This window comes from Ylistrum balloti, unplaced genomic scaffold, assembly GCF_031769215.1.
Source record: "Ylistrum balloti isolate Yb309-2 unplaced genomic scaffold, AGI_CSIRO_Ybal_v1 Utg370370, whole genome shotgun sequence".
Taxonomy (NCBI): Eukaryota; Metazoa; Mollusca; class Bivalvia; order Pectinida; family Pectinidae; genus Ylistrum; species Ylistrum balloti.
Window position 1 is genome coordinate 1,695,956 of NW_026782260.1, and position 24,527 is coordinate 1,720,482.

Below are 24,527 nucleotides of genomic sequence, written 5' to 3' on the forward strand. Positions count from 1 at the left end.
TTTCGTGATTTACGTATAATCGTTACAAAAGCCATGAATTATTTTTGGACCACGCATTATATAAAATGTCCACTCAGTTAACTGTTTTCAAGACAATTGGTTCAATTATTTTTATCGCCATCATCATCATCATCATCATCATCATCATCATCACATCGCAATGGTCAAAGTAAGTGCCGATGAATTCACAATATCTAATCTTTGTGAAATAACAAATATGTGATGCATATTCCAAATATTCAGTTACATGTACATAATTTCAGTTTCATCTTTGTAACTCTTACTTTTTTAATAAAAATTGATGTTTGAACTCTTTATTTTGTAACATTTACAGCATATCTAGCATTCACATCAATCACAATAAAGATATATTTCTGTCGTTTTGTCCTCAGTTTTACAATAATTTGTATTTCACTGTATGTTATCGATCTGGACGAAGGGAGATAACTCCCAGACTCATTGTTAACTCTATATTCTGTAAACGGAATATGGACTCATCAAGTCCCCAGGCAGCGGCTTTTCGCCTACATCTATGAGGACTTGCCCTTAGTGGTCTGGAATATTTTCAATATCAATATATGATTTCAAAAGGAATATTGGTGCCAGTATATCCCCATCGTAGTGGCAGAGAGCCACATTCCAGAAAAAAATGGATACAACTGTCCTAGGTTTTCTCCGTCTGTGGCGAAATTCGTGGTTGTGATGTTACTTTTGTTCTGACGCATCACTCAAGAATTCTAGGGAGTGCTGTAGATACAATATCTTTACACCGTGGACGCTACAAGCAACCTCACTTGGCCGAATATTTTCTAGATTTTACAGACAAATAACAAAAGGGAAACTTGACGATGATGCTTTGTATTTTGCTGTTCATTATCATTATTACAAGATGACTGATAAATTCTGGCTAAGTGTCGCAAATGACACATTTTTCGGCAAGATCACGATAGAGTACGAAGATTTATCAACAAAACAAATACGAAGTTCAAAAACAATCCAAGAAATAAATGAATTATTTGGTATTCTTCAGTTTGACAGTAAAAAAATGCAATAGATTCGAGGAAAAAGTCGGTAGATAAAAATGAAACAAAATGATAACAACAAACGAATATGAAGTGTCCCATATAAGCTTCGAACCCTCAGCAATAACAAAGTTTATTGTTTAAAACTATACAGCTGAGGTTCCGTACTCGCTACTTAAGGAAAAAGTAACCGATAAATTTCTGGAGTAACTTCCGAGTCGTTTAAAAGCTTTGCATTACTGATTCTTTCAAATCGCGCATATGATCTAGTGCATGGTGTAGGATTTTACAGTAGACATTGAAATTTAATAGCGAATATTTCGGCAAGTAAACCTTGTACAAAGTCCTCGAGTGGTCAGATCATCTAATTTTGTCAATAAGTGCCCGGATCAGGTGGTGTTTAGTCGCTAAGATCATTAACATGAAAAAGTATTTTGATATAATTAATTATTAGTTACTAAAACGAATTATAAATCAGACGCAAAGACTGACCTTTTCAGATCTTCGGGTACCAGCATGGCTACCAAGGAGCGTCGTGGAACATACAGTGCCGTATCAAAGTCTGTCACCTTCTGTTGATTTACTGTATATTCTTTGTATATCTAACTTTTTATCAATTGATTTTCCTGACTTCGTTCATGGATCGTATCCTGTTTCATCTCATATTATTTCCATTGTTTCCATTGTGTATTACCAAGGAAATAAAAAATTATTTGCAACATGCGATTTTCGGGATGCCGTTTTGATGTCATTTTGGTAAGCGTACATAGGAAAATGATGTCACATGGAAATTAGCAGTTTAGATGATTTTGTATCACTCGTTGAATAAAAATGGAACATTAAATGCATATTCTGAGAAGAAGATCTGGATATTGGTGTATAAGATGACTAAATATTGTCAAATCCTTTGCTAAATTTTATCAAGAAAATTCAAGGAAAGAAGTTAGAAATATGATGAAGATATAAATAAAATAGAAAAGAAAAGAAAAAAACAAGGAAAACGTGAAAGAAGAAACGATGCATTTGTAAGTGATCATGACATCTAATTAAACCAAGACAAGTCTTTACATTATGTTAGATTTTCAGCTTATATGACGCAATGACAGCTGTAATTTACGGAAGCCTGCTAGCGTCGCCAGTGAAATATTTTGTGTGGTGCCCGTCACTTATTTCTCTGGTGGCTGCCACAACATTATCCGGCTGTGGCACATACTTATCTATCGGCTGAAACACAACATAATTATCTAACGGTCGCCACTTCACTTGCTATTAGCCATCACATGATTATCTTGCGGTCCCCAGATAATTATGTGTCGGCCGCCAGATATATATTACGTTATTTTCCTGTCGATATTCGGCAACTATAATGCAAGCGCATATTGCCATGGATCAGCCAGAACGCATGCTTATTTCCATACCTTTCAAACATTTAATTGATTGTTCACTCATCGTCAATTCTTGTGATGTGTCGATAAAAAGGCGTTGAGTCACTTAAACAAAGTATTGCACACGTAAAAAAGTCTGTTTACCTTGATTATATTGGCGGATTTGCATATAATGTTATGCGTTAAAAAACATTTTTTATTGTCTTGTCAATAGCACAGTGTGTAGTGATTGGTTGGTTCCTGCAGCTGACGTAGCAGATGTACTGTAAACATGTAAAACGTAAACGTGGGGACACGGAAAAATCTGAAACGTGCACGTGTTGAATAATACGGAAAGGCTCGACAAAAGACAAATTGTTTTCATAAAATTGTATCATGAATATAAACTATTTAAAACGTGAACTTTCTAGAAATATTGATTATTATAAGGCGTCTGCTGAAAAAATACCATAAATACATTTTAGGTACTTCATTAGTAATTTGGAAACTGTCAGTCATATTATTGAAACTTGTTAAGAGGCTGGTATGCCTATTGCAAAATTTCGAAATTTTGAGTAATTGAAATAATAAATCTTTGGTAAATAAAATCCGAAAGTTCTGACAGCGATAGTGTTGTGATCATGTCACCTGTCAAATGTGTGTTGATTCCGACTGTACGCATTAATTACTTATACTTTACCATAAAAATATAAATTATTCCAATAAAAAGAATTACGCTTGAAAAATGAAAATTACACAAAAACTGTAAAACTTCCCCAACATGTGTTTATTGACGACTTACTCCAGGTCAGTGGTATCGAGATACACGTATATAACCTATATCACGTGTGCAAATAACTTCTTGAGAGGTGACAGGTGACATCCTTATTGTAATTATCCTTAACCTGCGGTCATTGCTTCCAGATGTACATGCACCAGGTCCTCCGTTACGTAATAGCTATACAGGTAAGTCACCCGCCATGTAAACCTTGGTCAATCCAAGTAAGTAATGCCACGTTCTCAAATGAGAACAAGGTATACAACAACGAAACCAACAGGCAAACTAACGAGCATCAAACACGTCCAGCTTCACATCACACAAAGAATTAGAATATTTGTCAATAACGTCACTTATTTAATTATCATTCGAAAGTGCAATATGCATACATCAGAGGATGGGCATCTGGATGCACCAGTACTTAAAAAATTCGTTTTATTTTCTTTTGGAGTTGAGAGTTGGCATAAAATCTCCATATCATATATATATATATATACACACAAACACAAACACATACATACATATATATTTAATACTAATTGATGTAGTGATGGACAGCTTTGGAATTCTACATGAGGATTTGGTCCTTTCCGGTAAAAAATATGTTTATGTGTATTTTATCAACTTTTGCTAAACATTCATGACAGATATTGCTGTTAAGAAATTAATACAATATCCTTTTTATCACCCACGCGAACCAGTATCTAATATTTCTGTGCTTTCTGAAGCTGTCCTACTTGTGTGAAGGGAAGTAACTCGTCCAATCTTATAAATATAGATTTCTTTTTTTCACTAAAGCGGGGTAACTCTACTTACTTTATGGCACGAGATAAATTATGTAATTCGATAAATTATATGATATATAGTTAAAATTCCAGTGATCAGTGATACATAATGGTATCAATACACTCCTGTTCAAGCCAAAACCCAAGCACCACATCATGATATATCGGGAAGTACAATACCTGACATTATATGTTTCCCAAGCTGTGTTTCATTTGAAGCAATTTTATTCTGACGTGAATATAATTTTGCTTTTAGAAAAAGAACTGTGTCAATTGTGTGTTAAGTGTTATCACCTAACACCCGACCATGAGTCAATGTTTTAGATCTAAACAACACAAATATACGTGATATTTTACCTATAACGATTTCGCAACTACCATCCCACACGTTTTCACTGACTTGTCTGTGACTCAGTCAACACAAGACTGACACCACATTTCGAGTGACAGGTTATTTATACCATACCAAATATAGACAACTCATTTGCATGACATTAATTCCATAAGGGGATGGATTACGTGTACTTTCAGCCAATCACCTTATTCGATACGTACAACTCTCATTGCTTGTACGGTCAATGAACATTCCGAGGATTTTTCTTCTTGAAACGAGGAATATGATTGGTTAGTACAGTATATCTTATGCCCTGTAAACAACATATCCTGCAAGCGTGTGTTCGACCCTGTTTCCCGAAACTGAAATCGCTATCTTGCCTGAATGAAGAAGGTTTTTGACGTGAATCGTTTGGATGTTTTGCAGCAGTGTTTGACCAACGTGCGTGACACCGCTAAATAGTGTCCGTCAGCACGACGATAGAGACCTAGGCAGAACACATAATATTGCAAACATGGACGTTTTACCTAGTGGAAATATATTTCGGGAATTACAAGTGGTCCATGATACCGGGTACTTCTCGGCTCAACCTTCTCTGGAGGACCGATGGCAACAGGTATGTCCATCATATAAAACTCGTTAACAATTTAGTAACTAATAGGATGTTGATGGTGTCGTCTTTTATGCATATTATCACAAATACATAACTTAGTTTAAACAGAGGCCGATACGTGAAGAGTTCCCCCTGGCTCACCCAATAAATAGACTAATAAAGCCTTGACATCTGTCAAATACCCAACAAATTTATTTACATGCCCAAGGCAGTCTGTAACACATATGTAGAGCTCGTGAACAAGCAGTTCGATTTTGACGCTGTATGTGTTGCACTGTGCGTACAGGATATCCGTTGGTTGACAGAATGACATCACGTTTGGTTTCCTGTACTGTGTACTACACATGTAGAAATATATTCAGGAAATAATGTTTCAATAGTGAAGCATACCGTATACATCAAATGTTGTTGCATCATTTATAGACAGGGTGTCTAAATATCAACCAAATTGTATTGATTTTATTATGCATTGTTGCCTATAAATATCCATACACAAACTCACATTATGACAAAATCAAAACCTGCACACAAACACTACAAACTAGAATTGACAATGTTGTACAGTCAACAAGCCATTACAGCCCTTTGTAATGTATCTGCGGAAAGGAGTACCATTCTACTCTCAGTTAATCAGATAGTTGTGACTGATCAAGGCTTGATACAAAAAAAAAAACAGCGTAATGTAATGGACAGCTAAAAATGTCACTAAGATGGAGAATGATGTCAGACATTTGATGTCAGACAGTTGACAGTAAATAAAGCCAGACATTGATGTAGAAAGGAGATGGACGAAACTGATGTCAGACATTTAATGTAGACTAAAGATGACACTGATCAGGAGAATGATGTCAGACATTTAATGTAGACTAAAGATGACACTGAACAGGAGAATGATGTCAGACATTTGATGTCAGACAGTTGACAGTAAACACTAGAATAAATCCAGACATTGATGTAGACAGGAGATGGACGAAACTGATGTCAGACATTTAATGTCGACTAAAGATGACACTGAACAGGAGAATGATGTCAGATATTGGTGTAAACAAGAGATGATGCTGAAGATGAGAATGATGACAGACAGTTTCATGTCGATAGAAGATGATGATGATGAACATGAGAATGATGTCAGATTTTGACAGTAAACACTAGAATAAAGCCAGACATTGATGTAGACAGGAGATGAAACTGGGCATGAGAATGCATTCAGTATAGACTAAAGATGACACTGAACAAGAGAATGATGTCTGATATTGGTATAAACAGGAGATGATGCTGAAGATGAGAATGATGACAGACAGTTTCATGTCGACAGATGATGATGAACATAAGAAATGATGTCAGACATTTGATTTAGACAAAATGACACTGAACAGGAGAATGATGTCAGACATTTGTGTAAAAAGAAGATGATGCTGAAGACGAGAAGGATGACAGACAGTTTCATGTTTACAGAAGATGAACCATGAGAGTGATGTCAGACATTTGATGTAGACAGTAGATGATGTGGAACATGAGAATGACATCACTCAGACATCAATGCAGACAGAAGATGGCTGAACATGAGAATGATGTCAGACAATTGATGTAGACAGAAGATGACACTTAGATGAGAATGATGTCAGACATTTAATGTAGACAGAAGATGACACTTAGATGAGAATGGTGTCAGACAGTTGATGTAGACAGAAGATGACACTGAGCATGAGAATGATGTTAGACATTTGATGTAGACAGACGATGACACTTAGATGAGAATGATGTCGGATATTTAATGTAGACAGATGACACTGAACATGAGAATGATGTCAGACATTTGATGTAGACAGAAGATGACACTGAACATGAGAATGATGCCACACATTTGATGTAGACAGAAGATGACACTGTTCATAGATGTAATAATATCATATATATGTTTTTGTCATTATTTGAGTAGATTTAATTTATTATCGAAGCTAGGAATTATAAAAACCTGATTAAGTAGGGCTTCTGCTGATATAAGCCACTTGATTGCTCTCTGCCCTTATACCTTATTTGGTTTTCCTGCCAGGTATATATCCTTTTGACATTTCCAGAATTGTTATTCGAGAATGAATGTTTTGTAAACACTCTAATAAGATATTTCTTGCCATTCAATTGGAACAATGAAATGTATTTCTCTAGCTTTTGTTGTCCCGAATTCCTTTCAACAATCGAGATCAGAGATAATTTGAAATTCGAAACTTGCTCTGTTGAAAAGGTTTAGCTGAGTGATTAGCTAGGAGCATATATTTCTGTGAACAAAGAGGCCCATTATTAGGGTATTTTGAATGTTTGATGAAGTCATATGAAAAAAAAGCTGTTTTGCTCGAAGAAGAACTCATGAAATATACAATATGTTTATATATTTCTGACTTAGCAAATTCTTTTATCTTTGTTAGTTTCACACTTGCATATCAAAGAAAGATCTTCAGAGAAGTAAAGGACTGGCTAGAGATGCACTGGATATATACTGGCAAACTGTCAATGTTTTCATCAGCCTATGTACTATGTAGTGGCTGGCAGACAGTGATACAGTTGCAGGCTTCTGGCCAGTAATATCAGCAGTATGTAAACCTGAGTATGTCCATGTAACTATTATAAAATCATAGAAATTATCAAAGACCAGGAAAAAAAGTATGATTGGGAGACCCATTCAGACATTTTCACTATTATGTATTTTAAATGCCATTGATGATTTGTAAAAGATAAAAACACAAAAGAGTTTCCTACATTTTTGTTTGCATAATATAAATAAACTGTTGTTAGCAGAGTGAAAGGCCATTTCAGCTCATTTTCAGGAGTGACCAGGCAGTGTTTCCATAGTGATTCTTCCCAGATCTGTAGGTATTGATAGACACGACAGGTTATAGAATAGCAAAATCCTGGTGACATTGCAAAGTTAGCTTGTATATTTGTTGCCATGGCAATGGCTATGACAGTATTTGTATTTATGACCAGAGTGTCTCTCTCTCTCTCTATATATATATGGTGCATTTTGTTGATCGATGTGATGCACTTGTGTGTGAGATTGTGTACATGAATGCTTGTGAGAACCAGAGTGTAAGTAAAATACACTTCCTTCCACCCCATCAAGTAGATTGTTTTGAGAACATATACCTCACTACCTATGGCAGAGGTATGCTCTGTATTACAAAGCTAACAACAGATATGACTAAAGAGTATCCTAGCAGTTATTTATTATGTGGGATCTCTGCATTAATTGGGGTATAATTGTCCTTCAAAATTCACTTAACCTTGGAATGAATAACCTTCAGTACGAAAGTCAAAATTGATGACAGGAAAACTGAGTAGATTTTCTATGCAAATTATTTACCATTCTTTTTACATCAATTTTTCATCTGTCAAAAATCATAAAATATTAAAAAAAAGTAACTCAGTATTATAAATATAAGATAATGGGATTTTGTGAAAAAAGGGAGCTGTATAGTTCTTGTAGAATTTACAAAAGAGATGCATTGTATAGAAACCATAGAAGAAATTGTTTGTATAGTACAATATAATAATAGTTAAAGAGAAGTTTTAAAGTATTAACTTTGAAGGATGACAGTAATTTTGATCCGTCAGATTTGTAATTTTTCTGTGAAATGTTTGTATAGTTTAAGGAATATATGAACTAAACAGGCTAGTATGAATTTTTTGAATAAACATTACTTTTTCATTTGAAATTACCATCTATTAGAGCAGAAAAAAGTATTTGTTGTAAAATGTTTCAGGGCAGATGCAGTTATGCGTGTATATATAGACAGTTTATGTCATTACAGTAGAAACTTATCCAGTGTCCATATTTGGTATTGTGCTAGTGTTAAGCATGCCCTTTAAAAATGATCACTGTAGATTTGGCAGGAGGCCAAGTTTCCCATGAATTATTGTAATACATCATTCAATTCATAGACAGGAGCCATAAAAATGTTGATAAACATAATGATATGTTAAGTTTTGTATTTAAAGTTGTTGTGAAGAGCAAAGGTTTATGTGAAATTGTTTAATTTAGATTTTGTATGAAATTCCTTAATGATATGTACATGTATATGGTTTTGTAAGATTTAGAATGATGTTTGGATTTGTAAGAAGTTGTACAATGTCTGGTTTTGAAAGATTTTGTATGATTTTGTAAGAAGTTGTACAATGGTTGGATTTGTAAGAAGTTGTACAATGTTTGGATTTGTAAGAAGTTGTACAATGTTTGGATTTGTAAGAAGTTGTACAATGTTTGGATTTGTAAGAAGTTGTACAATGTTTGGATTTGTAAGAAGTTGTACAATGTTTGGATTTGTAAGAAGTTGTACAATGTTTGGATTTGTAAGAAGTTGTACAATGTTTGGATTTGTAAGAAGTTGTACAATGTTTGGATTTGTAAGAAGTTGTACAATGTTTGGATTTGTAAGATTTTATATGATTTTGTAAGAAGTTGTACAATGGTTGGATTTGTAAGAAGTTGTACAATGTTTGGATTTGTAAGAAGTTGTACAATGGTTGGATTTGTAAGATTTTATATGATTTTGTAAGAAGTTGTACAATGGTTGGATTTGTAAGAAGTTGTACAATGTTTGGATTTGAAAGAAGTTGCATGATGTTTAGATTTGTAAGTGGGAGTTTTAGGATGTTTTGCTCTTTATAAGGTTTTAGATAAATGTACCCAGCTTTGTATACATGTACCGTACAGAGCTAGAATATTTAATCCAGACACACCTGAAGGTTTTACTGTTGATGTAATTTTGAAACACAAATGTACTGATTAGAATGTGTATGCCTATCCATTAGAGCAATTTTTCTTACAATGATTTGTGTTCTATACCTTTCAGACCATTCTGTAGAAAACTTACTGATGTAAACAGGCAGTTCTGCATTATTAGTTATAATTATCGTTGTTGATGTGTAGAAGATGGTTGTAGAGTCCAGAATGATGTTTTAAAGTGTAGCAAAGATACTTTTCTCTACCATGGGCCAAAATATTTATTAACAGAGAAATCCATGGCAGAAACATTCAAATTAAAATTAGGGTCAGTGGAGATAATTGTCCATCAATAGTTAGGATTCTGTGCATAATGACCAGTACACAGATACCTTATCTACAGCCAGGGAAGTGATATATGATGCACACAGCCAAGTGTGCAATGACCTTGACTGATTATCATTGACCCTACATTACAACACTATGACTCATTCAACAACATCAAAATAGAAAGAGCTAGTAAAGTTCCTCCGATAGGTTTCATTAATTGGTAAACAAAAATGGAATGTTGAGGATTTGATTTTGGAAATATAGAAAATGATCTAGGTTTGCCTGACATCTGTGTTGTGTGTAGTATCAGTGCCCTGCAGGTCAAACATAGTACACACCAGGAATGTAGCTATCCAATACACATCAGGCAGACCCAGCTGTAGTAGCTACACATCGAGCCCAACCAGCTGTAGTAACTCCTATACATAGAGTTATGTCTGCAGTTAGGATCTGCGAGAAAAAAAATTTCTTTGATACACAAACTCATCACTTTGTTGCAAATATAAAATTACTGCTGATAATAACTTAATAAACAGCATGCACGATAACTCAAAACTGAAAATAAAACATCAAAACGTAGAAAATTTTGCCCAACGTGAGTGTACCCAATCGAGAAAGGATCAGAAAAATATGCAGTCTATGCTTAGTGGATAAAGGTTTGTGTGGCTACCCTCTGTCCTCATCATTTTTCAGCATTTACACATGTTTTTAATAATGTGAATCAAATGTTAATGTTTGTCATTTATCATTTGATATTGAAGAACCTTGTGTAGTCTATGTGTATATATTTATGTAATATGTACATACAGAAAAATGAAAAAAAAATGAATGATAAACTGATATGAAGCAGCTTTATTTAGAGTATGTGAATTACATTTCCCTGACCTTTACTGATGATCCTGGCTTATTTCTCAACCTTCATCAATCCTGGCTTATTTCTCAACTTTCACCAATCCTGGCTTATTTCTCAACCTTCATCAATCCTGGCCAATTTCTCAACCTTCATCAATCCTGTCTTATTTCTCAACCTTTACCAATCCTGGCTTATTTCTCAACCTTCATCAATCCTGGCTTATTTCTTAACCTTCATCAATCCTGGCCAATTTCTCAACCTTCATCAATCCTGGATTATTTCTCAACCTTCATCAATCCTGGCTTATTTCTCAACCTTAATCAATCCTGACCTATTTTTCAACCTTCATCAATCCTGACCTATTTCTCAACCTTAATCAATCCTGGCCTATTTCTCAACCTTCATTAATCCTAGCCTATTTCTCAACCTTCATCAATCCTTGCCTATTTTTCAACCTTCATCAATCCTGGTCTATAATCCACTACATATTTTCACATTCCTAACCTTTACAAATTGTGACCTATTTTCCTGACCTTCATCAGTCCTAACCTATAATCCACCACCTTTGTGTACTACATTTTCCTGACCTTCATCAATCCTGACCTATAATCCACCACCTTTGTGTACTACATTTTCCTGACCTTTATCAATCCTTTGTGACCTATAATCCACCACCTTTGTGTACTACATTTTCCTGACCTTCATCAATCCTGACCTATAATCCACCACCTTTGTGTACTACATTTTCCTGACCTTCATCAATCCTGACCTATAATCCACCACCTATGTGTACTACATTTTCCTGACCTTCATCAATCCTGACCTATAATCCACCACCTTTGTGTACTACATTTTCCTGACCTTCATCAATCCTGACCTATAATCCACCACCTTTGTGTACTACATTTTCCTGACCTTCATCAATCCTGACCTATAATCCACCACCTTTGTGTACTACATTTTCCTGACCTTCATCAATCCTGACCTATAATCCACCACCTATGTGTACTACATTTTCCTGACCTTCATCAATCCTGACCTATAATCCACCACCTTTGTGTACTACATTTTCCTGACCTTCATCAATCCTGACCTATAATCCACCACCTTTGTGTACTACATTTTCCTGACCTTCATCAATCCTGACCTATAATCCACCACCTATGTGTACTATATTTTCCTGACCTTCATCAATCCTGACCTATAACCCACTAAATATTTTTATTACACATTCCTAACCTTTACAAATCGTGACCTATTTTCCTGACCTTTACCCAGACCCTGGGGTCTGATTCATTACTTGGAGCTACAGGATCCATTTTCATTCAACAAGTCAATTTGACATCATGAAAGTGATAGAGATGTTTGATACATAATGAAATAATTAGAAAACACAAAACTGAAAATTAGCTTGGCTTTTGTTTCAAGAAGCCTATGTGTAGTGATGTATTTGATAATTATCTCAAACAACCCTGAAAGCATCCCAGTTTTAATAACATATGGCAAAAAAACTCTTATTTTTCTGGATGAATTGTCAATGGCTTATAAATAACTCGCAAGGCACTGAAACATTTATTTTATGGCCATTAAGAAGATCAGTGAAGCATCACATCAGACTCCAACCTGACAAAAGACTGATTTGAAAAGAATTATGAACCAAAACAAGTTAACTGTGGGAAAATGTCCTCTATGAGGGATCCGGAATGTTTGGATCGCTACTGCTCTGAATAGAAAATGCTGAGGTAGTGAAAAATCTAGAAAGTATAATTTTATGAGCCATGAATCAATTAGACTGTAGGTATAGAAATGGTATAATTTACATCAAAATTTAACATTGCATAGTGGAATTAGTGCATATAAACTGATTGTGAAACATGTCCCATCATCTATATTACTAGGGTGAAAAATTTTGAAAAATTGAAAAAAAAGCTGAAGAAATAGAATGGATATAATTTATGTGGAAATTTAACATTGCACAATGAAATTAGTGAATATAAACTGATTGTGAAATGTGTTCCATCATCTGTTTTACTAGAGTAGAAATTTGGAAAAAATCAATGTAATTTAGGATCCATATGAACGTGACAACAAATTTCAAATTCAGGTAATGACAGTTTGTAGTAATGAAAACAAAATTATGTCGATATGGATCAATATTCTAGAATTCAGGCCTAATGATATCATACATATGACAATTATTTGTCTAGATATATGATCTCATTCAGGTTTGTGAAAGTAAACTTGAATTAGGATCTAATTTTTCAATGTAGATAAGAAGGCTCCTTCCTACATCATCTTAATTTGTCTTGATTTCTTAATATTTAAGTGGGTCAGGTTTCTGACGTCTGTTTCCATGGACTGTTCGATGTAAAATAGATATTTAATTCAAACTGTAACAGTTTCAGATTAAGATTCAATTGTTAAAACAGTTATGTAAGAGATATTAAATTCAGGATTTAGATAACAAATGCACATCTGTGATAACCTACAGCTGGTCATATTAGGAACAGCAGAAACCACACTACCACAATAGAATATGTAATATTTGTTGTTTCTAATCAATATTGTTGTAGAGTCACTACAGCATCACTTTATCCATTAACAATGGCTGGCGCCAGTGTTGTGTAGTGGTTGACAGACTCAGTTAATGGTTCGGTATTGTCAGGGATCCGAAAATATAGAAAAAACAACATGGAAACAGAAAAAAATGAAATCTGTATGACTGATAATGAAAATATTTGTTTTAACACGCAGTGAGTGTCATTCCAAGATCTACAGTTAATAACCTGCACAGGAGACACTCTATATTTTCTCTCTGTTGCATCTACTTATGTCGGGCTATACATGTCATTACTACAGAGTAACACGAGAGAGAGATTGGAACCAGGTCAGATTCAGACCTTGTAGACAATATTTACCCCTGAAGTCTCCTCAGATCACCTCTACCACATTGAGTCACCTGGCCTCTGACCTCTAACCCCACGAGTGAGGTGACCTCAGAGCTGTGCCTATTACATAGATTAATGATTCTACTGAGAAAACTATATTAGTATGTAGTAAACATATGTATATTTATATAGGACCTATATAAAGTTTAGCAATTATCAGCATGTATGGAAAGAATTATATATACTGTATGGGGCTGATAGAGCTGTTTAGTCCAGTAGTCAGTAGTGTGAGAAGATGGCTATTTTAGCCTGAGGCTCCAGCCCAATCTGGACCTGTATCTGGTGGTAATTGGTCATTTTATCTGATACCATGGTGGTGTTTACATAGGTCAACTGGACCCAAGCTGTCTTTAGCAACAGCTTCAGGCCTAAATCTACATGTAGCTGCCAAAATTCCATCCCAGGCACTGATGGAATGCTATTGACAACACAGATTTGTACTACTATACTACAAGCATGTTGTGGATAGATGGTATATATAAGTAGATCAAAGTCTTACTCATGTGCAATGCAGTTTTGTATGATTAGAAAATGAATTATAATAAACTAAAATAAAACAAAAAACAAAATTTCACAAAGTATACCAAACTATATCAGAAGTTTTGACAGTATTTTGAATGTGGTTTAAATATTATGCAAATCAGAAGAACTTTGAAGTAATAGTTTCATCATACCGAAACTACATGTGCTCCATGTTTTATACAATTTACATACACCAGATCCAGGCAGTATATGGGTCAGACAGGAAAACCGATTGTGTGGGGGAGAGGATCATACTCATACATCAGCATCTGTGATAAAAGCAATACAAGAAAAACTCCACTGAATGGCTGGGCGAGATTGTGGAATTTTCTGAGGAACACATGTTTGAAAAATTGATAAGCCATGAGTTAGATCTGAGCGACTATTGTTATCTTGTGCTGTACTGCAGGCTGTCAACACTGATAATCTCCTCCACTTGGTGATGATACATGTTCTAGCTTTGTGAACTTGTGCACGCAGTTGTGGACATTTGTTCTCTGGGCTCCGTCATCTTGTTATTTTGTATACTCACCAAATGTTTTGTGAACATGCATGTATACAGAGTTGTCTTGTTAACTTGTATACAAAGTTGTCCTGTTAACTTGTATACACAATTGTCTTGTTAACTTGTATTCAAAATTGTTTTGTTAACTTGTATTCAAAATTGTTTTGTTAACTTGTATACACAATTGTCTTGTTAACTTGAATACACAATTGTCTTGTTAACTTGTATACAAAGTTGTTTTGTTAAATTGTATACAAAGTTGTTTTGTTAACTTGTATACAAAGTTGTCTTGTTAACTTGTATACAAAGTTGTCTTGTTAACAATTTTTTGTCCGGGTCTTGTCAGAACTTTAAGTTGGCGTGCATGTGTCAGAATTATGATATCAATTTTTTTCATATACAATCAAGAGAATTGTCTAAAAGAGCCCATATACAAGCAGATCAGATTTCCTGTCATGTACACTGCTGTTCTTTTCTGTTCAGACACATTTTTTTTCTGCATTCTTCAGAAATATTTTAAGAATTAAGAAGTAGCAATGGTATGTATAATGAAGAGCAGTGTTTTGGGTTGAAGACAGAACTAACCAGACATGACTGTGGCATTGTTACAGTCCACGCCCATTACAGGAAACACACCAGTAAGACTATCATATCAGACTTTGAAGTTATGCCCAGAAACAAAAGGTTGGTCTTGTTTGTGAGCTACAGGAGGCTTGACTTGGCAGCCATCACAAGGGATACAGATAGCCTTCATACCATGGAACCCACTCTGATACTTCTCCTTCCCACCCAATGTACAGCTGACAGTGTTCTCCCTTGCATTTTGAAACCTGGGGTACAATTAACCCCAAACATTGATGTATTCATATAGGAGAGCCATTGAAAAACAGGTGTACAAGACTTTGAATTTCACCACTATGGTGGATATTGTAATCTCATTCAGGGGTAATGGGAACACTTGTTGGTGATCACTAAGCCATGGAGGTTGGGGGGGGGGGCGCAGAAGTCTATAACAGAGAGGATACTGCACCATGTATTCTGATTTCTGCTTAACCAGGGTATCAGCCCCCAATGTTAATTACACTGCTATGAAATCCAGTATCAGACCCTGGTGTTGGTAACACTGCTATGAACTTCAGTATCAGCCCCTGTAGTTGGCTACACTGCTTTGAACTCCAATATCAGCCCCTGGTGTTGGTTACACTGCTATGAACTCCAGTATCATCCCCTGTTGTTGGTTACACTGCTATGAACTTCAGTATTAGACCCTGGTGATGGTAACACTTCTATGAACTTCAGTATCAGCCCCTGGTGTTGGTTACACTGCTATGAACTACAGTATCACCCCCTGTTGTTGGTTACACCGCTATGAACTCCAGTATCAGCCCCTGTAGTTGGCTACACTGCTTTGAACTCCAATATCAGCCCCTGGTGTTGGTTACACTGCTATGAACTTCAGTATCAGCCCCTGTAGTTGGCTACACTGCTTTGAACTCCAATATCAGCCCCTGGTGTTGGTTACACTGCTATGAACTCCAGTATCATCCCCTGTTGTTGGTTACACTGCTATGAACTTCAGTATTAGACCCTGGTGATGGTAACACTTCTATGAACTTCAGTATCAGCCCCTGGTGTTGGTTACACTGCTATGAACTACAGTATCACCCCCTGTTGTTGGTTACACCGCTATGAACTCCAGTATCAGCCCCTGTAGTTGGCTACACTGCTTTGAACTCCAATATCAGCCCCTGGTGTTGGTTACACTGCTATGAACTCCAGTATCAGCCCCTGTAGTTGGTTACACTGCTATGAACTCCAGTGTCAGCCCCTGGTGATGGTTACACTTCTATGAACTCCAGTATCAGTCTCCAATGTTTATTACACTGCTATGAACTTCATTATCAGCCCCTGTTGTTTGTTATACTGCTATGAACTCCAGTATCAGCCCCTGTTGTTGGTTACACTGCTATGAACTTCAGTATCAGCCCCTGTTGTTGGTTACACTGCTATGAACTTCAGTATCAGCCCCTGGTGATGGTTACACTTCTATGAACTCCAGTATCAGTCTCCAATGTTTATTACACTGCTATGAACTTCATTATCAGCCCCTGGTGATGGTTACACTTCAATGAACTCCAGTATCAGTCTCCAATGTTTATTACACTGCTATGAACTTCATTATCAGCCCCTGTTGTTTGTTATACTGCTATGAACTCCAGTATCAGCCTGGTGATGGTTACACTGCTATGAACTCCAATATCAGCCCCTGGTGTTGGTTACACTGCTATGAACTCCAGTATCAGCCCCTGGTGTTGGTTACACTGCTATGAACTCCAGTATCAGCCTGGTGATGGTTACACTGCTATGAACTTCAATATCAACCCCCAATGTTAATTACACTTCTATGAACTCCAGTATCAGTTCATAGTGAGGGCTACACTGCTATGAACTCCAGTATCAACCCTTGGCTTCAGCTCTGTATTTGTTGTCTAACTGTACTACACACTCATCAGTCAGCTCTAATCTGCCAAAACATGTCTGAATACACATAGTCATCATTACATCCATTTTACCATTAGATATATATACACAATCCCCAACTACTGTTTTATTGATCGCGCAGGATCCATAGTACTTTCTGGGGGTCAAGGCAGCCTACAGACCACCGGAAATGAGAACCTGTAAAACATTGCATTTAGGAAGTGACTTCCCGCGGCAGATAAATGAATACTCAACATTTGATAGAGCCCTAATTAGCATGCATTGTGGCATTTCAAACAGTCCCCACCAGTGCTCCATACATCAAACACTACCATGGCATCTATTCTATAATGAGTTGTAAAGGTCGTCTGGATATATCTTCACTCAGGCTGTATTGCCAGCCTGATTTGTAAAAAGTTACAGATGGTTGGCCAATATTACATCATAATCTTTATTTTGATACAGTACATTTTACTGAAATGGAAAACAAATAAATGTGCTTGAATCTAAAGGTTGAGATTGGTGTAGGGATAGATGGGGCTATGATAGACATTGTATTGGCTCTGAATATATTGTGGTTTGGTGGGAGTGTGCATGATACCAGGGGATAGATGGGGTAGGGGAGGAGGATGGCATGAAGAGGATGAGGATGGGAGAGATATGAGGTTGGATCAGAATATGGATTGGGATATGGTAATGGGAGGATGGGAGATTGGGTTGACCCAGCAAATGGATAGTGTGTGTGGAATGGTAGATGGAGAACAGGGTAGACTGAATATTAGGATGAGGGAGGGAGATGAGGGAGGGGGATGATGGGGGATGGCAGGAAGAGGATGGAGTTGTAAGAGACACAGAGTTGACTCTGAATGATTAAGGAGATAAGGTGAATAAGATTCTGAATGTGAGATTTCACTGGGATAGAGGATGGAAGGAGGAAGGATCAAGTTGGAAAAAGGATGGGGGAGGGGTGGGGGAGGTGTTGGATGGTTGGGGTTGAGGGGGGTTGTGTTTGTGTTGACTCTGTTTGTTGAATTTGCCAAGAGTAAATATACAATTTGATTTTCTCCTTACTTAGCAGATTTTTAATGTAAAATGTTTACTTTGAAGGCATCCGTTTTTGAAACCATTAATTGGCAGTGTTAAATAAATGTTAGGGGTGAAATGAAAAAGACTTGAGCAGACATGTTTAGGAAGTCCAGTAGCCCCAGGAATGTGCTGTCCTGAACTTTGAATACAGAGGCAGATATCCCTGAGGTTTAAGGCCTCCCCGGGTGTGAGATCAGCCAGGATTATCAGGTACATGATGATAGAGTAGCAGGTGTTCAACCAATCTCTACACCCCCGCAAAACACACATAGACCACACCCTATTTTGGATCTTTGGACTGAGCTATTTCGTAATAGGTGTGAGATTCCACATTAGATGCATTCCTTCAAAACCTGCAAAGATTCAGCCATTGTGAATGGTAGTTTACGGTAGAGTTCTGGTGACCTTGTACTGTAGTGACTGTTAGTAATGTAATTTGTCGTATTGCTTTAGACTTCTGTATAAATCAGGTCACAGTGGCTCGGTTCAATGTACATCATTATGTTTGTATTGCTACATTTCACACCTGTTCTCTTTACCTGTGTTGCATGTCTACTGTGCATATGATGTTGACTCATAATAAAGCAATGCAGTTTTACTTGTTTCTGATACAAACATGCCATTGACATTCTCATACTAGTATGATATACAATATTATAGAGGCGGAGACATATCACTACGTGTTTGCCTAGGTTTATATGACATAAGCTCAAACATGGTGTGTTATTAAATGGTGATTATGGAAGTATTATGATACTTCAATTTCCAATTGATAGCTTTGAGCCCCAGAGTTGTCTCCTCTTGTACAAAATACTATTGGAGTTTTACATATATTCTCTTATAATGATCAATCTTAACCCCAGGAGTTGTCTTCTCTTGAAATGATAATTTGAGCCCCTTGAGTAATATCTCATCTTGTTAGGTCCTATTGTGTGTATTGGCATTCATATCTGGTGTAATTGCCGTCTGAACAGGGAAGTACAGTGTTATCAAATTGTTATGCTTTGAATTTAGAATCTCTTCATCCTCTTAAATATATCATCATGAATTAATTGACTGACAGGTCTAGCTTCATGGTGATTTCCTGATTCACTCCAACTTTGACTGTGAGACGACAAGTATCATACTGTACAGAAAATATTACTAGGCCTACAGAGGGTTAAAACTTCGTAGTGTAATTGTTTGCTCAGGTTTGTCTGGTATTTAACTTATATATGATAAGGCTCATGTCAAGTATGATGTGTTATATAATTGTCAGTTAGTCAGATATCCTGTTTTCTCTGTACAGTCTTGGATAGTCAGTTAAATAGTGATGTAAACTGTGAGTGTTTACCATAGATACTCTTAAATTTCGTTACAGATGATGTAAAAGAAAACCATTAGCCTTCACAGTATATAGTGTAAACTAGGTTTAATCATTAACCTTTACTACATATAACCTACAGTATCAAAACTTAACCAAAAAAATTAAAAAAAAAAATAGGTTTTAAATGGCATTGTTCACTAGCCATTACTACAAATACTCATAAGTTTCAGGAAACAGTAAACTCAACTATTAACTTTACTCTAAAAACTCCAAAAGTATCAAACAGAAAAATATTTGCATTTTCTTCTAAATCAAGATTAAAGTGTTGGGACAGTACTTTACTATGAAAAACTTTTGAAAGATGAAACATAAACAATGAATAATCATCCATTACTGGAAACTCAGTTTGACTCAATTTGGAATCATTATACAGTGTCGACTCAATTTGGAATTATACAGTGTCAACTCAATTTGGAATCAAAGTACAGTGTAGACTCAATTTTGAGTCATTGTACAATGTAGACTCAATTTTGAGTCATTGTACAGTTTAGACTCGATTTGGAATTGTTGCACAGTGTCGACTCAATTATGAGTCATGGTATAGTGTAGACTCAATTTGGAGTCATGGTACAGTGAAGACCAGATTGAAACCCTGGTCAGAAATGGTTCCAATCAAGCAATAAAAGTGAAAACCTTTTTGTACCTAAATAAGTATAACTTTTATTAATAATTTTTTAATAATGTATAGATCAGATTCTTGATATTTGGAAGTCATCCCAGAATTTATTGAATTTCTCACACAATGCCCCAAAATTTTTCTGTTTCTTCTAGGAATCGCACTTCATGGCCATGTAGTCTTTACAGCTGTGTCTCAATTAGCATTGCTTTCTTTGGTACATCTTCCTGTAGTCTGTAGCTAGGCCCATCACACATCACAGAGGGTCAGACAGTAATCTAGACATTTATTATATCACAATCTTCCCAGATTGTGTGAGGACCAAAGATTTCCACCATCTTACGATCGTGTTGTAAGTGATGGTGAAACTATATTATATGAGGCTGAGTGCTGGTCTGGGACTGGTGTAAACAAATGTTCACATAAATTAGAGATGACACTAGCTTTGCTGACATACAGATAAGATAGTTAACATACCAATCATACCATAGTAAGTGTGGCCTACATAGCTGTGTTGTACCGCCTCTTTAGTCCCACTACTTTCTATTACTACAACTGCTGCAACCTCCACATCAGTTCACCAGCTAGTTTTCTTGTGTTTATTTAATCTGGAATTTCCTTTAATCTGGAAGAGTCCAGATTTTGGTAAATTATTGGTTAAAATTAGTTATAGTGCCACTTAAACCAGGGCACCCCCACCGACTTGTGCCAGTCTAAAGAAGAATCTGCTAGTCTGTTGGGGTCAGGTCATAGATAACAGTTCTAATGAATGGCTAGTAGGATGTCTGGGTGACACTACAGTTTATCTGTGTTAACATTCATAGCAGGATTATTTATGTTATAATTAGGTTGACATAGATGTTCACTGTAAACAATAGTTTATCCAGGTCTTTCTGACTTAATCAAGGTAGGTGGAAGTGTAGGCCAGCGAATTCAAAACAATTTCTGTTAGACATTTACTTGTGTTGCTGCAGATGGTTGTGGCTGGCATCCATCTATAACCAAGGGAAATGTTTGTGGTCAGCTTGACCATTAACTGATCAGTTCAATAGAAATTTGCTGTTTCTACTAGAATACTGCCACATGCATACTAGTACTAACAGGACCCAAAACATCACTTACATTCAGACTTCCGATTGCTGGCTCTGCTACGTGGTTGTAATGAGTAAAAAGATATAAAGGGGCATGTCACTAGAAGTCATTTCATTTTTTGAAATTTGAAATGTCTTTTATTAATTCTTTAAATCAATAGGAAATCAGCCATTTTTTCACATCCCACTTTTCCTTCTCTTGGTCAAACATTATGACATGTGTGAGAGGAGTAGTACAGACTGTGACACAGTGGGTCAGGTTGTTGACACCTGTGTGATCACTTGACTGTGAATGACAGACATCATCAAACAATCTCACTGAGTTAATTACTACTGAAAGTTTAGACTTTCACACAATGCCTTGTTACAACAGTGTTTATCTGCAGCTTGCTGATCCTGTTTTAATCTTCATTCCGGACCAGTTGACATTCCCTTGATATATGATAATGACCATTGTAATTCGGACATGGTTCATTGAGCAATGACAATTACAAATGTATGTTGTATTTTGATATTTGTCATGGTCCAGTGACCGTGGTGACCAAGTACGTTATGCCTGCTTTGGCCTGTGGCACATACACTCTTGTTGTGACCTGTCCAGCACTTGACACTTTCTGGTTATTTGATGGACTTTATGTCAATATACTGGTACCTGTCCTGTGTGCTGCCTATCGGTAGGTTGACAGACTATGTACATTGGATCAGATAGGTGTTCCGGGCCCCTTCAATGAGAATATTTTAATATATGTGCTGTGCATGTATATTATTTCTATGCGTATCATGGGGTGTGTTTAAACTTTATCCTTGAGCACATAAAAGAAGAAAGTGTTTATACTATTGGAAAAAATTATCTCACTTTCTTCCAAATACTGTGACCTTTTTGTTTGTAGAATTCCAAGCTGTAAGTCATAAGGACCATTTAAAACCCCCACCCCACTTACTGGAAAGATCCTTTTAACTCCCAAACTTGCATATTAAAGTATTATATAGCCCTTGACCCCCTCCCCCTCCTCCACCCTGTTGTCTGTATCGACTCCTTCATGTCCACTCTGCATGCATTAGCTGCCCTTCGTCACCTACTCCTAGAGAACTCCAGCCTCACACCCTGTTTTTACTTAAGGTTCTCTGCAACCCCTTCCCCCCACTGCAACATGTTGTTGGGGCCCTTGCCCCCTAACCCCTACCCCACACTTGCTGTAGGGCATTAATTAGCTTATAGCCCTGACCTCGCATGCTCTAGGAACCCTGAGGACCATCACTTTTGTTCAGGAAACAGTCACTCGAAGCCTGTGTTCTAATGAGATCTCTTGTGTCTCAAGGAGCAACTCACATTCCAGGTTTTTGGTGAAATTTCATTGGCTCGAAGGATCGACTCGCATGCCAGGTTTCATCGAAAATCTCACTGCTATAGAGGAGCAACTCTCCTTTTAACAATTTCTCATTGATCCGGTAAAACAAATCGCATCCCAGGTTTTAGCGATATTTCCTTGATATGGAGGAGTGACTCTCTTTACAACTTTTTAGTGAGATCTCATCTGTCTTGATGAATGACTCGCATTCCAGGATTCCTTGAACTTGTCTGGTATGAAACTGATATTAAGATTGGTTGAATTTGTGTAGTGATTTTAAACATGTTAACAAGACATGCATTGAACTACAAACATTCACACCATTTTCAATTTCATCTGTATCAACAATACCCAATACACCATTGATATTGTGTATTCACCGTGATAAGTGGTCCATTATTGTAGGGTGGAACAACAAACACCCGAGGCAAATTCATTACATTTCTTCCAGTGTCCGTTCTTGTTTAATTAGGAATTCCTAAGTACTCTGACAGGTGGTGTAGACAGGAAGATTACAACAGACACTAGGATGGGTATTATATTGTGTTATTTATCACCTACCCAAAGACTTAATCCAGCTGATACAAGTGCTATTGTTGAACAGCCCTAAAGCTGATACCGTCTCTGTTTACATAATCTCTAGATAATCTGTGTCTCTTGTTTAATCCCCCCTGATTATAAAAAATTCCATGTATAATAGGTATTTATTGATATCCCCTACTGGGAACAAACATTACCAAGGTCACTGTTGCGTCCTCTGTGAGTCCAACCCAGGACCAGATGACTGAACACCAGTGCTTGACTTCAGTTCATGATTCATCGTCAAGTCTGTGTTTATGGACATTTCATTCCCCATTACACCACTTAAATTCACCAGTACACTTGTATTGCGTGCCTTTTATAAGGTGAGGCAGTGGTCCACAAACCTTAGGCATGATATAGGATCATAAATTACTATTTATTACTATTTGTCTAACAAAATCATTGAAATTTTAACAAATAAACAAGATGTATCTTGTGAAATATCTGGAATGTGGATCTGCCAGTGGCGCTTTTTATAATTTACATTAGCATGAAGGACAAACACCTATCATTCAGAAACTGTCACGGCTTCACGGTGGCTAACTACATATATCAGTAAGCTAAAATTCAAGACAGCACAAGAGGTTATTAACCAAGTTTGGTCTTCTCAAGGGCAGCAGTTTATTATTGTTTAAATAAAGGGTAAAACTCCCAAAGGAGCAGAGGAAAGGGGGCCCATTGGGGAATAAAACTTCAAATGATAAATCTATTGTGTAAACTTGTGACAGACAGTGTTAAATAATTCACTTTACTCCAGATATGACATATGCTTCCTTAGTCATCATCACACCAGGATTAGTCGGGCTATATAAGATATGATGACAATTCTCTGTTTGTATGATTTCTCTCAAACTTCAAGTCAAAATAAAGGCTAGTTGACTGCTAGGCCTCCATGTGATCTATGTACAACACAAATGAAACTTAAAACTTGCAGAGAATGAATAAAAGTCGAAAGGGTCAGTGACCACAGCAGTATCCAAAAAAGGTTGTTTACACCAGGTAGGAAACACCGACAGTATGTTCACCCGACTAAAACATTTAGCTGGTGATCACATTGTCCCAGCCTCACATCAAAATAACCATAATCATATCCGCCCAACCTCACCTCAAAATAACCAATATCATATCCGCCCAACCTCACCTCTAAATAAATGGGATCACGTTGTCACAGCCTCACTTCTAAAT

At 36.6% G+C, this 24,527-nt stretch overlaps 1 protein-coding gene across 1 annotated transcript in view; it reads left to right on the plus strand.

Annotated features, from left to right (window-relative positions):
• The first annotated feature begins 4,682 nt into the window (after positions 1-4,682).
• LOC132553993 (Krueppel-like factor 6) overlaps positions 4,683-24,527 on the plus strand; it is a 36,169-nt gene continuing 16,324 nt past the window's right edge. The window contains exon 1 of the mRNA XM_060218288.1: positions 4,683-4,899. Within this exon, the coding sequence (XP_060074271.1) occupies positions 4,798-4,899 (102 nt within the window). The 5' untranslated portion in view covers positions 4,683-4,797. The remainder of the gene's footprint in view (positions 4,900-24,527) is intronic.